The following is a 16,537-nucleotide window of genomic DNA, read 5'->3' on the forward strand; positions in this document are numbered from 1 at the left end:
CTGTTAATTGATAGATGCTAGGCAACATGATGATGTCACAATATCTAATATAGATGAGAACCTTAATAGCAACCTATCATGTACACATCTGCAGAGTTTGGTTCTTCTTCTTCTTGTTACTCTTATTGTTGTTGTTGTTGTTGTTGTTAGTATTATTAATTTTACACCTGCTTTATTTTTTGTGTTCTCTAAATCATTTTGAATTGCTCTAACTTTTAGGACTGGAGCTGTAGTTGTTGTTGTTGTTGTTTTTTTAACTATTTGTAAAAACAAGCATACAAAGACCTGCCTAACACACAGTGTTTCAACTGACTTGGCGCCCAAAATAGTCACAACCTCCACATGTGATTCAACTGTGACGTCAGGACATCTCACGTTTTGATTGGATGGGTTCGGCTCAGTTTAAATACCCTCCAGCCGAGCCCCTGAGCTTTGACAGCAACAGCGCAAGAGCGGCTGAAGGCTCCAGGCAGCTGCTGGGACTCTGGACACCTGCTGCTACAGAGGCGGCACAAGGTGGGAAGATCAATAACAGAAGTACAAGAAACAGGAAGAAGGTGATTTTGTGCAGCTGCAGTTCAGTTTTTGCTTTACTCTTAAAGTTGCTAGTCCTGCATAGTTATGTCATATTCATTTAAACATGCTATACTCTTTTAGGTCATGTTCTGTGATATGTCAAGACGTGTGATGTATTTACAAAAATATTTTTAGCATATAGAATAACTTAAAATTATATTTCTGTAATTTTTGTCTATTAAATTTTCCTCATTAAATTTTTTTATTTGCTATTTTTTTCATCTCATAAATAAAATGCTCGGTTTTGAATAAATTCAGGTCGAAATTCTAATAACTGACCTACAACTGTTACTTTTATGTGTGTCAGTGCATGTGACCTCTGAATTTACTCATCTGTGAAGCAGGCATCGCCGTGTTTTGTCAACAATATGTGTTTATTTGTGCCCACACTGTTTTGAAGTGCAGAGTTAAGGCAGCTTTACTTAAGCACGCCCCAGAGCTGCAGAGTGAAATTTAATCCAAAGATATTGACAGGTTCATACTGACTACTGGCAAGATGTAAATTATGTCAAAGGTAAATAGGGGAAAGGTTGCAACTTCAGTAGTCTACCTGTCTCTCCGATTATTTAAATTATAGCTAATATAGGCTACTTATCTTTAAAAAAGTGTCTCTTTGGAAGGAAACTCCTTTCCAAAGAAGTAATACTCTCTGTACTTTCAGAGCTCATGCCCATGCCATACTTGTAATGGATAGGGGATCATGGGCTAAGAAAACACAGCAGGAGGCATGAGGCTATTTGTGGACATACTCATATATAGAGAGATGATGAGGGATGGAAAAGTAGAGAGAGAGAATGAGAAACATAATCCTTGTTAATGTCATTTACGTACAATTGAAAGATTAAACTCCAACTGGAGCCAACATTTGACCACTTCTCAGTCTAATAGGGTCTCATCCTAGAAACTACCCCAACAAACTCAAAACTGATTCTCAGAAAGTATAATGTGCATTTATCTGATATGATTATACCTGATTTATGTTCTTCTTGTCACATTGTTGTGAATCACATCCTGCAAAGTTATAGGAATATATGTTTTATTAACATCTGGACAACTGGATGGAAAAACCAGTAATATTATATATATTTTTAAAAAGTATGCTATACTTTTTTCTGCACAACTTTTCTAATTACAAAAAGTTGTTACCATAAGAAAAATTAAGAAATCAAATCACAAAAAAAAAAAATTACAAGAATCCAAATCGTAACTCAACAAAACCACAAGCATGATCGTAACACTGGGTTTGAAGGTTAACATTGACAATTCCACAAGTTTCTAAGAAAGAAAATTGTGCATATACAGTTCACTTAGAAACATGAGGATGGAAGAATGTGAATTTATTTACTGCACCAAGTCTCAGCCCTGTTAACATGATTTTTCTTCTTTCTTTTTAGAAGTCCATCACCTGGCGAGGTCGTTCCTCCTTTGTAAAATCTCCACAGCTGTTAAAGGCAAGCAGTCATGTCATCTGCAGTGCTGTTCAATATGCTGCGTTGTGGTCGCTCCACAATCTCCAGACAAACCTTCCTCTCCATACGATCCTCACCAGAAACCTCCACAGCCTCTGGACAGGTGAACCTGAGACTTACATGTGATGTTCTGTTTCAAAATTATAAAAAAAAAAAAAAAATTAAAAAAATAATGTAATCCTACTTTCAGAAAATTGGAACAGAATTTAATTATTTGTTCAGATTGGGTTTGTTTGTTTTTTGCATGATTACAAATCCAGAGTTTTCTATTTACTATTAACACTTCAATCTCATTTGAAGCACCAGGAATGTGATTTATTTATTTTAGACATAGTGTGACCTGAAAAGACAGATTGCTTAAATATTTTGTCAATAGTGTTAACAAAAAGATCATTTTTTGTCATTAGACATAAATATTATGACTATTTTGGAAAATGGATTAGTTGCTGGTGAGTAAAGTAACCATGTAATGTCTTCTTTGAAACAACACAATTCTCACGATCTTATAATAAGAAAAATAAATCCCTGATCAGATTTTACACAAACAAGCTACAACAATAGTCTAACCTTGTCCTGGATGATCGTCCTGTAGGTGGGCGGGGCATTGTTTGGGATGGTGGGCGTGCGGCAGGGAAGTGGATCAGTCGGATTGGACGGTGACATCAGCGTCCGTCCAGTGACCTGGGACTCATTTGGTATTTGGGACAACAGGATAGAAGAACCAATACTACTGCCCTCCAGTATCAGATATGGAAGACCCATCCCACAGGTAGGAAAGAGCAGTGGATGGATAAAAGAATAAATAAATACACTCACCTGCCACTTTATCAGGTACAGCTGCAAATGCAAGTATCTATCAGTCAGTCACATGGCAGGCTAAAGGCTTTAGGCTGAAGTTCAAACTGATGCTAACATGTCAGTATGAACCAAAATCTCTGAGAAATATTTCCAGCACCTTGTTTAATCTAAGCCATGAAGACCTGAAGTACTTCTGCAGGCGAACTTGAGTTTAGTTGGGTACTGGCACCATGTACCTATTAAAGTACAGTAAAGGTCTGTAGAGCATAGGTTGAATAGATATATTCAGAAATGCACAAATAGTTAAGTATTGAAGTATACAATGACTGTTTTCAGTGGCTATTTTAAGGGCATGATCACATAACCTAACATGTTACATATCCCCCCATGGTTGGGACACATGAATGAAATGGCTAATCAGTCAGTTCAGTTTATCAACCAAAGGTTGTCTTCCTCCACCTCTCAGGTCAGTCTGTCTCGGGTCGGCAGTACGTCTGTTCTCGGTCTTAGGAATCAGAACGAGGACCGTCTCCGCATCGGCCGTATTCATGACAACCTACTGTACTTCGCTGTGTTCGACGGCCATGGTGGCCCGCATGCTGCCGACTACTGCTACACCTTCATGGAGAAATTTATCAGGTTGAGCATACTGCCTTTAAATATGAGAACATAAACAACTGAATACTGGACAAGCTGTGTAGTCATTAATGACTGCACTTCACAAAAACAGACAAACAAAAAACCTAAACTCATTTTTTTGGTGCAGAGATGCTTTGGAACAGGATGATGATCTGGAGAAAGTTTTAAAGAAAGCCTTTTTAGATGCTGACAAGGCTCTACACACACATCTCAGCTACTTCAACAATGGTGAGACACAAGTCATTTCTCTGAAGCCGTAAAGATTAAAGTGCTGGAAGCCAAAATGGTAAAAAGTGATTCACGTTTCGAGTTTGTCAGGTCTTATCAGCAGGCACAATGTGACTTGTTGTATTTGTGAAATCTTTAAGATACCTAAAGGAAGTTACACAATATGTTAACACCAACTATGTCTTGTAGTTTCTAAGACATAAAACAAAAAACTAAATAGAGAACTGTGACTTTGCTGATAAAGAGTGAATCAAAGTGATTTTAAAAAATGGTAAGTATTGGACAACTGAATTTTAATTGTGATGCTCTGAAAGTAAATAGTAATAAAGAGTTCATTATGGTTATTCAGTGAGAGTAATGGACTTTTCAATGAAAAGTTGAAGTTAGCATAGTGGATAAATCTGGAGGTGACATGGTGCAGCTGTAAAGTGACTTAGCCAACAAATGAACCTAAACCCATAACTGGTTTAAATTTGGATCCCACCTTCAAGGTCGTCTTCTTCTCTGACCAGGAACATGTCCCTCATTTTTATATTTCCTGGCTTCTGTACTGTGAACTTGTGCACCTCCAAGGGTGAAGCCCAAACAACATATAAACAGATTTAGTGATTGATGGTTGGTCACTGGACTTTCCAGGCTCCAGTTGCATAGGTAACCATATCTTTGCCGTCTTCTCATATGTCATGTCTTTATCAGCAGCATCCATTACTCTCATTGGTAGCTGCTTTAATTGAATAACAATGTCTCAAGTTTTACACATTGTCACTACAAATCACTGACATGCTAGTCATGCTAGTCTTTGCCTGTGTGGAAACACTTGAGGAATGATATTCAGAGTAAAACATATGAAAGCTAGAGTGTGCTGGAATGCGTTGACTCACAGTGTACTAAAAACACTTTTTGAGCCCCAACACAATGTTCACTCACCACTTACCTTATTTGCCAGTTTTGTCTCCATTTAGTTGTAAGATGCTGTGACACAGTCCACCATTGCAAGTAATCAGTAGCTGAAAACAGTCCAGAGGTGGACAAGAAGATAATCTTGAAGTGTATTTTTAATTTTTAATGTTTTGATCACAACTTTTATCTTAAATTAATAGAAAAGCATTTTAATCTTTATAGTTTTGACACTTGTGTAGATAATAACGCAATGCGTTGGTTTAAAATCACATCAAACTAACATATACAGGGAATAAAGTTTGGAGTTATTGAAGGGCTATTGTACTGTCTATATATGTCTAAATAACCAATACAAAAAGTGCTTAAAGAAAAACTCAAGTTTAGAACTTTCTGTAAAGCATTTTGGACTTTATAATATAACAATCAAAAATTTGTGCATCTCTTCCTCTCCAGCCTCTTTCCTGACAGCTGGCACCACTGCAACGGTTGCTTTACTACGTGACGGCGTAGAGCTTGTGGTCGGTAGCGTTGGTGACAGTCGGGCAATGTTGTGCAGGAATGGAAAAGCCAACAAGCTCACCACAGACCACACACCTGACTGCGAGGACGAGAGACACCGGTACATGGTCCCCACTACCACAATAAATGTTAGCCCCTCTGGTTAATGAAACTTTCTCTACATCCACCAGTACAGTACTGCTATTACAATTACTATGGGCACTATTAGCGGCAATCAAATGACTGTGTTCTTGCTAACTTAAAATTATAGTATGAATCAACACAAAAAATAAATTAATAATTAAAGTAATATTGACCTGTTGAATATTATAATTAGATTTTTAATAAGATGCAGGAATATTTGAGGGGGATTCAGTCAAAACCACTTATAGTCCAAAGAGATTTGTACAGATAAAAGAGTTCAGAAGGGTTCAGGTTTCCCAAAAGCAGCTGGTCAAATCATTGTGTATAAATACACCCTGCAGCATGTTGGAGAGCCTACAGCTGGCACAGAGTTGGAGCTCCAGGACATCCCTGCAGAAATTAGATCTGGTTCATCCAGTACTCGAAACAAGATGTGCAGGGACAGACGTTTGGATTTACCTTTAGCTATGAGCTGCTAGAATTATGTAACAGCAGACCAAGTCTTGTTTCACTTGAACTTAATCCAAAGCTAGTTAACGCTTTGGTGTCTGGTTTCTCATTCTGCAGAATGCAAAAACATAAACTTATTAAAGACCTTAATTGTTCCAACTGTTACTACTTTGGAGCCACCTGGGTCAGTTCTTCATGGTTCCCAATTGACATTTAACTTAAATAAAGCAGGCTGAACCACAAAAATAGCTATCACTGTAAATGTTTACTATACAACTTGTGGCTAGTAGCTGTAAATAATATGTAAAAATGAAAATCTTGTGCAACTCAGTGTTTAACTAACTGTGAAACTAGTAATTACTAAAAACGTAGGAAAGAGCAACAGCCTTACAAAGTTGCACACAGCTGATCCTGGTCTTTGAGCGCCCAGACTTTCAGAATAGAGACGGTAATCCTGGGTGTGCATTTTTGTTCAGGATCCAGAGGTTTGGAGGTTACGTGACATGGAACAGCGTGGGTCAGGCTAATGTTAACGGGAGGCTGGCCATGACACGAAGCATTGGAGACTTCCACCTGAAAGCTAGCGGTGTCATCGCAGAGCCAGATACCCAACGATGCACCGTAAGTTTTCCTACTGTTTCCTCAGTCTGCTGACTTTCAAGTGAGTTTAATATTTATTTTAAATTATATACTTTTACTTGCACTGGAGGAGTTATACCACACAATTAAAAAAGAAAAACATGGATGTGGCTTCAAGGTCTAAAAAGTGAGGTTAACACGGAAGTGTCTTTTTACCCAAATCCGTCCCTATGGCTATGGCTGGGCCACATCGTACAGTTCACGGTAATATCGGTATAATGTTAGCCAATGATAAGAAAATAAAATATCGCGATAAAATATAGGTAAAACATGCATGCGCAGTGCCTTCATTTTCATATGCACATGACGGAAAAGCATGGCGGCAACGGAGAATGAGAAGGGCGAAAGCGGATTGTTGAATGAAACGGACGAACCAGAATTGCTGCAACTTCAGTGGTGTGGAACTGGTTTGGCTTTCGTCCATCAGATACACACCAAATATAACCTCCTTTTAAGTTTGTGGATATTATTAAGTTTTGTGGTTATGCTGAGGATATGTCAGCCCAAAATGCCTTTTGGTTAAACTGTCAGCAAGGAATTGGCATTTGCACTGTTAAATTTTTATATAGCTTTAATGCACATAAAAAAACAGCTGCTTGTTTAAGTGAAAATACATTGATGGGGGTTTTTTTTTGCACTAATATAGTTGTGGAGTTGTAAAGTATTTTGTCTCGCGTCAACCATATCGTCAGTTATAGCGCTATCCCAAATTTTCAATAATATATCATGATAAATATTGTTGGCCATATTGCCCTGCCCTACCAATGGCTACAAAACTTCAGGTCATAAAGTCTGTGGGAAAACAGCCCTGAGTCTATGGTGACCTTGGCTTTAGAGTCACAGCCATGTCCATGTCAAGTTTACACTTCATAACGGGACTGGTGATGTCACATCCATATTTTACACGGTATTTCACATGGTTTATACACAAGTGTAACGGTACTTTCTACGGCTGAAATGTCAGAAAACTCACCTGTCTTTTCCTGCAGGTCCAACATGCCAACGACTCGTTCCTGGCTTTGACCACAGACGGTATCAACTTCCTGCTTAGTGATCAGGAGATCTGTGACAGCATCAACCAATGCCAAGACCCCACTGAGGCTGCTGATGTCATCGCTCAGCAGGTTTTTCATTATTATTTCATCCACTTTATATAAATTAGACAAAGAAAATGAGTAAAAATGTGTTTCATTGAATTGATATGGCTTTTCAGATTCAAATAGTCGCCAAGTCTGCCGACATAAATAATGTGATTTATATTTTTCTAGGCGTTGCAGTACGGCTCAGAGGACAATGCTACAATCATCATCATCCCATTCGGAGCCTGGGGGAGACATCAGAGCTCCACCACAGTGTACAGCATGAGCAGGAACTTCATTTCAAGTGGGAGATGGGCATAGACGGCACAAAGACACAATAACGTCACAAAGCTCTGGAATTAAGTTGAAGATGACTTTAAGGATACAAAAATCTTTTTTTATACTAAAAATGATCCATAACCCCTATCAAATTTATTTGAAAACATTATGTTAGCATCAACTTTCCTTTGTTAGCTGGGCGCTAACAAAAGAAAGTCCGTATTTATACAGTGTATAATGATAGATATATATATCTTGTACATACAGAGATTTGCTGTAGTGTTTGTATGTACATCATGTTTGTAAAAAGTTTGATTTGTGTTTGGAAAAGACGTTTTAAAATATAAGTGAGAAATCCAATACAAAATATCTCTAGCTGGGTCACATATCTCACTTCAGTGTTGATGAGACAAATCCTCACCCAGCTCCACATTCTCACCTTTGACCTTTGACCCACTGACACAGGGAAGAAGAAAGTTTGATATTTTAAACTGAAACATCATTTTGTTTCTGTTTTATTATCAGTGTCACTTTCTTACACAGACTTGTGTCAGTTTCGTTCACAGGTTAGTGCTCATAATTGAATTTGACTGTTGGCTAAATTGTTTATTACAATGAATTGGAAAATAAAGATATTTGAAAACAACTTCATGTTTTGTATTTATTTTACTTTGTTGTTTTTATACTTTTTCCCCCAAATTTTTATTTGCATTTTCTTTCCTTTTTAAATACATTTTTGTTTTGTTATGAAAATGGGGGTTATTCAAAGTGTGTTATGAGGGCATCTATTAATGACTGAGGTCTGACTCGGGGGGGTTGAGTTTACAAGCTAAAGCAGTAAATCTCCTTGGTCTATGGGTCCTGCTTTGCCTTCCACACAGCTGGACTTCACAAAAAAACTGTCAAATGTCATATTTCATGGTCGCCTGCTGTTGTATGTATATTATTACAAAAAACAACGGAAGAAAAATTCCAAATTCAACTGAATGCATGCAAACAAACAGAAACCATAATATACAAAATGAATTGAAATGCTTTTTTTTTGTTGTACATTTTGTTTTCAGTGTCATGTAAGTAAGTAAGTAAAGTTTATTTATTAAGCGCTTTTCATAGACAGGTAGTCACAAAGCGCTGCACACAGAGATTAAAATAAACAGTACGATAAATAGCAAAATGCACAGTATACACAATATAGAGTTTAAATGTAAATTAAAAATATAAAATGTAAAAAGCATTGGTCAACAGAAAGCTTGTTGAAACAGTAACGTTTTTAACTGTTTTTTAAAGGATTCCACAGAGTCAGCCAAAGTAGTTGTAGAGGCAGACTGTTCCACAGCCTTGGTGCCACAGACTGAAAGGCTCTGTCCCCTTTCGTCTTCAGACGTGTTCTGGGAGCAACCAACAAACTCTGAGTCTGTGAGCGGAGACGGCGAGCATTCTCTAAATCTAAAATCTATTGGGAGCCAATGTAAAGAACATAAAATAGGAGTGATGTGAGCTCGCTTGCTAGAGCGAGTTATTAGTCTGGCTGCTGCGTTTTTTATAGCTTGGAGGCGAGAAAGAGATGATTTATCCAAGCTGGTAAACAGGGAATTACAATAATCTAAACGCGATGACACAAATGCATGTAGGATCAGTGCAGCTAATAACTGAAACTTAGCTGCTCTCTTGCCACAGTTTTTTAGGATAGTTTTTTTTTCCAAAACATTTTTACAACTTTCCTGATTCTGCACATATTTTATTTTCTCAAGCAAACATAATCTATAAATACATATGTATAAGTAAACAATTCTGCGATTTTAAATTCTACTTTACAAGTAATTGAGATTTACAAGAAATACTTTAAAAAATAAGGAAAATAGTAGCTAAAAATAATTAAATAATTAAGAGGGCAAAGGTTTAGTCTGTTAGTGACATATATGATCTGATGGTGTGCTGGTTAATCTTGTTTGCATTTGTTTCTGTTACCACAAGCCTGAATACACACAGCTGGCCTTTCTGACTACATTGTGATTTCCCAACACACAATGCTGTCATGGAAAGTTTCTCCTGGGTGGATTTTCCTCTCAGAATAGCAGCAGGAATCTCCTGCCACCTTGTGGGTAATGAGGTGTTCCGGTGCCATTGTGTAAATATAGAAACCATTGAGATTCCTTAAATTTCTTCACATGGCCTCAACTTGACACTGACATTGCAACGGCACACTCACACACAGAGAGAGTATCTTAATGTATAATGTGTGTCAGTGACACTAAATACCCACAAAAAAACAGTGACACACACACACAAGAACTTGACCCAGAAAGCCTTGTGATGGACGGCGTGTTTGCTGACCTTCAGAAAATGTTGTAATGTTAGCGCCTCTGTGAGGGAGTGCATGTGTGTGTTTATACTCATGTGAGAGGGCCAGTTAGAGATTTAGAAACCTGGCAGACCTTTAAAGTTTAAAGGTTGGTTTGAACTTTGATTTGACACTCGTGTTAGAATCAAAGACTTACAAATGTGGAGTTCAGAACCAACAGATAACAAATTGTAATGCACAATTATGTATATTTATGGCAGGAAATATCTATATATTCGCAACAAGAGCCACCTGGCACTTTGCTGTCTTCTGTCATGTGATTGAAAAAGGACCACTGAAAAGGAAGTAGGTGCATGTTTCCTTTGTGGGAAATTCAGGAGACCATTAGCACACTCTGGTCTGAGTGGGTATGATTTGGGGTAAGACATTTGTTTGGTTTTTAGCATTGTAGGTGGTCATTATTAGTGTGTGTTTTGGATTTTTTTCTTTTTGCTGTGGCCACAAGTTTTTATGGTCAAGTCCATCAAGACCTAGATGTACTCTGTAAACCAGTGTGACACAGCACTAATTCTAAACAGTGCTGAGACCCGACTTGTTTGCAGCACTTGGTAAATGGCCTGCATTTGTATAGCGCTTTTCTAGTCCCTAAGGACCCCAAAGCACTTTACATATCCAGTCATCCACACATTCACACACAGGTGATGCAAGCTACATTGTAGCCACAGCTGCCCTGGGGCGCACTGTCAGAGGCGAGGCTGCCGGACACTGGCGCCACCGGGCCCTCTGACCACCACCAGTAGGCAAACATGGGGTTAACAGGTGAATTGATTGCAGTGTTTCTAAAATAGGCTGTGGCAATTTGCAATGCAGTAACATTTGTTTTCACTTTTTGGTTTGATAGGTTGCAAGTTACAGCTTAGATATTTGTAGATTTTATGACTGAAGCTGTCTGGGAATTAATAATGGGGAATTTTACGTGATTTATGAAATAAATAAATATTACTTATTGATTTGTTTTGGGTATTTCATCTTGGTGGTCTCTACTACATATTATTTACAATTTGTGGGACTCTCAATCCTAAAGCTCACCTAACCCTCCACCCTGTTACTTCCCCTACAATGTTAAAATTGAGGTGTGTAGTAATGTGTTGCGTCCAGTAGGGGAAGCTGCTGTAGTGCAACGCAGAGGACAAACACACACAGAAGAACTAAGCAGCTTAGAAAGAAAAGTGTCTGGACTTTAAGTTTCTTGAAGATGTTTCACCTCTCATCTGAGAAGCTTCTTCAGCTCTAAGACCAACTGGTCTTCAAGAAACTGAGAAGTCCACTCACTTTTCTTTCCAAGCTCCTTGGATTACCATGACCTGGGTGACTGAGAACCTACACAGACAGGCACACAAGAGTTCAAATTCTCTTTAAAAGTTAGACTTTTAAAGAGAATTTACTCCAACATAATGCAGTTTTTACTATTAGTGTCACAGGAAATCAGAATATGTGATCAGAAATAAGTCCAGTGTGGAAAACACTGGGTATCAGTATTAGGCTCAAGTGCAGCCCTGCTCTCTTATACAGATGCTGTAATGATTATTTAGGTAAAACAGGTAAAACAAGTCTCTGTACTTTTTAGACTATTTAGAGTCAAATTCTATCCATTATCATAATACACGTATTCATGTATACATTAATGTTGCAACTAGTTTGTTTAGTAATAGCCATAGTAGCCTACCACTCAACAGTAAAATAAGTAAGAATTTAAAAGTTGCTGTAAAACAGTGCTGTTTTACAGCAACTTTGATGTTAAAAAAAAAAGAAAAGCTTCAGAGTTTTTGCCTTTTCTCCCTCCATGTAATGTTGCTGTGTGGGCATATGTACACCTAAGCTCTATTTGTCAGTAACTTTCTGTTTAATTGTAGGTGTCTTTCATCCAATCTCACTTCCGCTCTGTAATTATCCTTATTGGTTTCACCTGGATCTTACTACAATAATAATAATGGATTGGATTTATATAGCGCTTTTCAAGGCACCCAAAGCACTTTACAATGCCACTATTCATTCACTCTCACATTCATACACTGGTGGAGGCAGCTACAGTTGTAGCCACAGCTGCCCTGGGGCAGACTGACAGAAGCGAGGCTGCCATATCACGCCATCGGCCCCTCTGGCCAACACCAGTAGGCAAATAGGGTAAAGTGTCTTGCCCAAGGACACAACGACCAGGACAGAGAGCCCAGGGATCGAACTGGCGACCTTCCGGTTACAGATGCGATTCCCAACCCCCTGAGCCACGGTCGCCTACTGCACTCCTATTATACCAGTTCCCAAAAGACCGGACACCTCTGCCCTGAATGACTTCAGACCAGTGGCACTGAAACCAGTCGCTATGAAGTGTCCAGAAAAAATGGTTCTCACACACATCAATCACATGGTCCCGGACACCACAAACCCCCTCCAGTTTGCATACCGTCCCAATCAATCAGTGGATGATGCAACAGCAATAGCCCTGCACCACACTCTGCAACACCAGGAAAGCAGCAGAACATATGTCAGGACGCTTTTCCTGGACTACAGCTCTGCTTTCAACACCATCCGCCCGGGTAAGCTGATCGAGAAGCTGACAGACCTTAGCATCCTGACTCCCACTTGAAACTGGATACTGGACTTTTTGACAGACAGACCACAGGTGGTGAGAATGGGAGGATGTGTGTCTGCTGAGCTCACCGTCAGCACTCGATCTCCACAGGGCTGCTGCCTCTCACAGGACTCTAGTAGACAATGTTCTTGTCTATAGTGAGGAAAATATGTCTGTGAAGGTTCTCAGTCATCCAGGTCTTTGTAGTCAAAGGAGCTTGCAAAGAAAAGCGTCTGGACTTCTTTAAGTTGCTTGAAGACGTTTCACCTCTCATCCGAGAAGCTTCTTCAGTTCCTGAAGTTCCAGACGCTTTTCTTTGCAAGCTCCTTTGACTATAGTGAGGAAAACGACCTCATCCTCAACACAGACAAAACCAAGGAATTAATACTGGACTTCAGGAAGAAACCCCTCTCCCTGCAGCCTCTCATCGTCAAAGTGACAGAGGTGGAGAGGGCCAACAGGCACACATTCCTGGGACTGCAGGTTAAATCACACCTGAGCTGGACTCTCAACACCACAGCAACAGTGAAAAAAGCCCAGAAAAGGCTTTATATCATTCGGCTGCTCAAGAAGGCGGCATGAACCACTGCCCTCTCACCCAGGCCTGATAGGATTGATAGAGAGCATCCTCACTGCAGGCATCACTATCTGATATGGGAACACCACACAGACAGAGAGAAAAACTCTGCAAAGAGTCATAAAGTCTGCAGAGAGGATCACAGGAACAAAACTTCCTTCCATGGACTTTTTGTACACACAACGCTGCCCAAAAAGAGCAGAGAGAATTATTAGGGACTCACACCATCCAGCTCACTCTCTGCTCAGACACAAAAACTGTACATACAGTCTGAGACACACCACAGCGGACAGCATCATCACACAGGTTTTTCAACAGCTTCTTCCCTATAACTGTCAGACTGATGGCAAAACAAAACAAAAAACACTGAACACTTTAAATAACAGCACTACCTCACCTTACTTTAATACTAGGAAGTGTATTGCAACCCTCTCTGTACAGTGTTTTTATATATAGTAAATACTATGATTGGGGCAGCACGGCAGTTAGCACTGTTGCTTCACAGCAAACACGCCCAGAGTTCAATTCCACCATCAGGTCGAGGTCTTTCTCTGTGGAGTGTGTATGTTCTCCCTGGGTACTCTGGCTTCCTCCCACAGTGCAATGACATGCAGTTGGTGGGGATAAGTTAATTGATTGATCTAAATTGCCCATAGGTGTGAATTCAGGAGTGAATGTGAGCACGAATGGTTGTCTGTCTCGGTGTGTTAGCCCTGCAACAGACTGGCAACCTGTCCAGGGTGTACCCCGCCTCTCGCCCTATCACAGCTGGGATAGGCTCCAGCGCCCCCTGCTGGATGGATAAATACTATGATTGCTCCATTCTTTACTTTATTTTCATTTTACTTTTTTATTTGCTTTGTCTTTATCTTGTAAAAAGTGTGACTTGACCTAGAGAGCTCTGCACAAGACTTCCAGTGTGCATGGACCGTTGGTCCTGTGCGCAAATAGCAAATGAAAATCTTGAATCTTGAATGTCGAATTCACCTGATTACTTTCATGTGTGTAAACAGTGCTATTGTGTCCTGTCTTTCACTCAGTATCTGTGCTTTTGCTTTTCTGTAGTTTTCAAGTAACATCAGAGCTGGGACACACCGACCTGGGGGCCAAAACTACATGTTCTCCCTTGCCCTCTGCCCATCCTTTGAATATCTTGGATTGTAACGTCGCCAAAATGTCAGATAGCTACTGTGCTTTATCAGATACACTAATCCACAGGTGTCCAACTCCAGGCCTCGAGGGACAGTGGTCCTGCAGGTTTTACATGTGTCCCTGATCCAACACGGCTGATTTAAATGGCTAAATTACCTCCTCAACATGTCTTGAAGTTCTCCAGAGGTTTGGTAATGAACCAGTCATTTTATTCAGGTGTGTTGACTTAGGGTGAGATCTAAAACCTGCAGCACACCAGCCCTCGAGGCTTGGAGTTCGACACCCCACACGCCTTTTATTTATAGGCATATCAAACACTAACAAAAGCACAGGAAGATGGTGACTAAACTGACACAACCTAAACGCAGAGTGAAACCTGGTGAAAGAAGAAGAAGGGCTTAAAAGCTGGCTCCCAGCTGTGATTACTCCCACATCTGGGAGTGTTCACATCTGGGAGTAATCACACACAACGAGACCGGGAGACCGAGAGACCGAGATGTGAAATACGGGGAGACATAGAAACAAAACCTAAATCCTTGAAACTACAGAAAATAACTAAGAAACAAGAAATACAAATACTATAACATGAATAACACTAAATAAAAGAATATAAATTAATCAACAAACACAAAACACTGGGTTCCAGACCCACTACTGTGACATGTGCATTTCTGGCTGCCAGAACGGCAGCGTATTTTAGCACACCTTTCTCAACCCTGCCTTACATGCCAACTCGAACAAATCCCTGCTTCTCTCAAGCTGTTAGTGGTGGGTAATTTAAAATGTAGGAAAGATTTACCTGACATCAGAAAAATAGGCAATCAACTTCATCATACCACATAAATATAACTAATACTACTGGAACTTTTCTTATGTTATGTTGTATAAGTCCGAGTCAGTAAAACGTAAGATTTACATGTGATCATTTATTTAACCTGTGTAGCATTTACCTTTGTTTAATGATAAACGATTCCTTGATCTTCACCTCTCACACAGTGGTTTTAATGGCCGGGATCAAATGGATCATAAATGCATAAAATTCTGGTTTCTGTTTATATCCTTGTTGGGAAAGTGTTTAGATACCAAGACATTGATGTTTTCCTTTGGACTTCTATACAGGTTTGGCGGACAAGTGATCACTAGCCACGTGCCAGACATTTCAGACACGTGACAATCATGGCACAAGTGAAGGATCAAGTGAACAAATCCTTAGTTGCACAGACCCAGAGACCGGTCCATGACAATCAGCCATTTGGTGAACATCGGTCATGAGGGAAAAATGTGTAATCCCCAACAGATTACAGATAGTAGACTTTGTCTACTATGTCAAGCAAAATATGGAAGCCTGTATAATTTAACTTTCATCTACTTGTATAGAGTCGGCATGATCCCTGACAGTTTTACCAGGTACTAAAAGAAAGTACCGGAATGGAAAGTGGCTTATGTTTGTGGTATTCTCCAACTGTCTTTTTTTTTTAAATTAACATTTCTGAAAAGGGTGAAACTTATCTTTCATAAATGGTGGGCCATTTATATGGATACACCGTAATAATATGGGAATGGTTGGTGATATTAAAGTCCTGTTTGTGGCACATTAGTATATGTGAGGGGGCGAACTCCTCAAGATGGGTGGTGACCATGGTGACCATTTAGAAGTCGGCCATCTTGGATACAACTTTTGTTTTTTCAATAGGAAGAGGGCCATGTGACGCATCAAACTTATTGGTAATGTCACAAGAAAAACAATGGTGTGCTTGGTTTCAACGTAACTTTATTCTTTGTTATGTTATCATGGTGTATCCATATAAATGGCCCACCCTGTACATCTTATTCCCCCTGAGGTTTTGGTAGGTTTTCTCCCGCTTCCTGTTTTTTCTGTCACCCTAAAGTGCTTACAGCTGTGGTGACATAACGGTGATTTCCAAATTCTAAACTTGTCGATGCTGAATCACTTTAAATGACATTAAAGTGACTCAGCAATAGACATTCAATAGGCATTTTATTTATTTCTATGTATATATATTTTTTATTTTTATTTTTTTACATAGCATGGCATTTGGAATTTTGCTTGGTTTGCTGCTTTTTAAGGTGTATTTTTTATTTCTTTACTTTATATAATTTTCACCCTATTGACCTACTTTGTTATGTCATTCTCTAGATCATTGAGTAACTTTAGGC

The 16,537-nt window shown here is 39.3% G+C and overlaps 1 protein-coding gene across 2 annotated transcripts; it reads left to right on the forward strand.

Moving 5' to 3' along the window:
* The first annotated feature begins 391 nt into the window (after nt 1–391).
* On the forward strand, nt 392–8,345 carry LOC120715744 (protein phosphatase 1K, mitochondrial-like). 2 transcript variants are annotated; one of them, XM_040002849.1, is made up of 9 exons: nt 392–516; nt 1,971–2,148; nt 2,638–2,814; nt 3,310–3,482; nt 3,610–3,710; nt 5,064–5,229; nt 6,179–6,323; nt 7,331–7,465; nt 7,610–8,345. In XM_040002849.1, the coding sequence occupies exons 2-9, from the start codon at nt 2,038–2,040 to the stop codon at nt 7,739–7,741; spliced, it is 1,140 nt and encodes a 379-aa protein (XP_039858783.1). In that variant the 5' UTR covers nt 392–516; nt 1,971–2,037; the 3' UTR covers nt 7,742–8,345. The 2 variants fall into 2 exon arrangements, with proteins under 2 accessions (XP_039858783.1, XP_039858782.1); XM_040002848.1 differs by having other exon boundaries at nt 422–557.
* Nucleotides 8,346–16,537: the final 8,192 nt, after the last annotated feature.

Source organism: Simochromis diagramma, unplaced genomic scaffold (genome assembly GCF_900408965.1).
Source record: "Simochromis diagramma unplaced genomic scaffold, fSimDia1.1 OVJJ01000457.1, whole genome shotgun sequence".
In the NCBI taxonomy this organism is placed as follows: domain Eukaryota; kingdom Metazoa; phylum Chordata; class Actinopteri; order Cichliformes; family Cichlidae; genus Simochromis; species Simochromis diagramma.

Excerpts from the sequence above, each read along its gene's own strand:
- LOC120715744 (XM_040002849.1), top strand. The coding sequence starts at position 2,038 with ATGTCATCTGCAGTGCTGTTCAATATGCTGCGTTGTGGTCGCTCCACA. Across the intron at positions 5,230-6,178 it reads TGCGAGGACGAGAGACACCG|GATCCAGAGGTTTGGAGGTT; the intron begins GTACATGGTCCC and ends ATTTTTGTTCAG. Across the intron at positions 7,466-7,609 it reads CTGATGTCATCGCTCAGCAG|GCGTTGCAGTACGGCTCAGA; the intron begins GTTTTTCATTAT and ends ATATTTTTCTAG.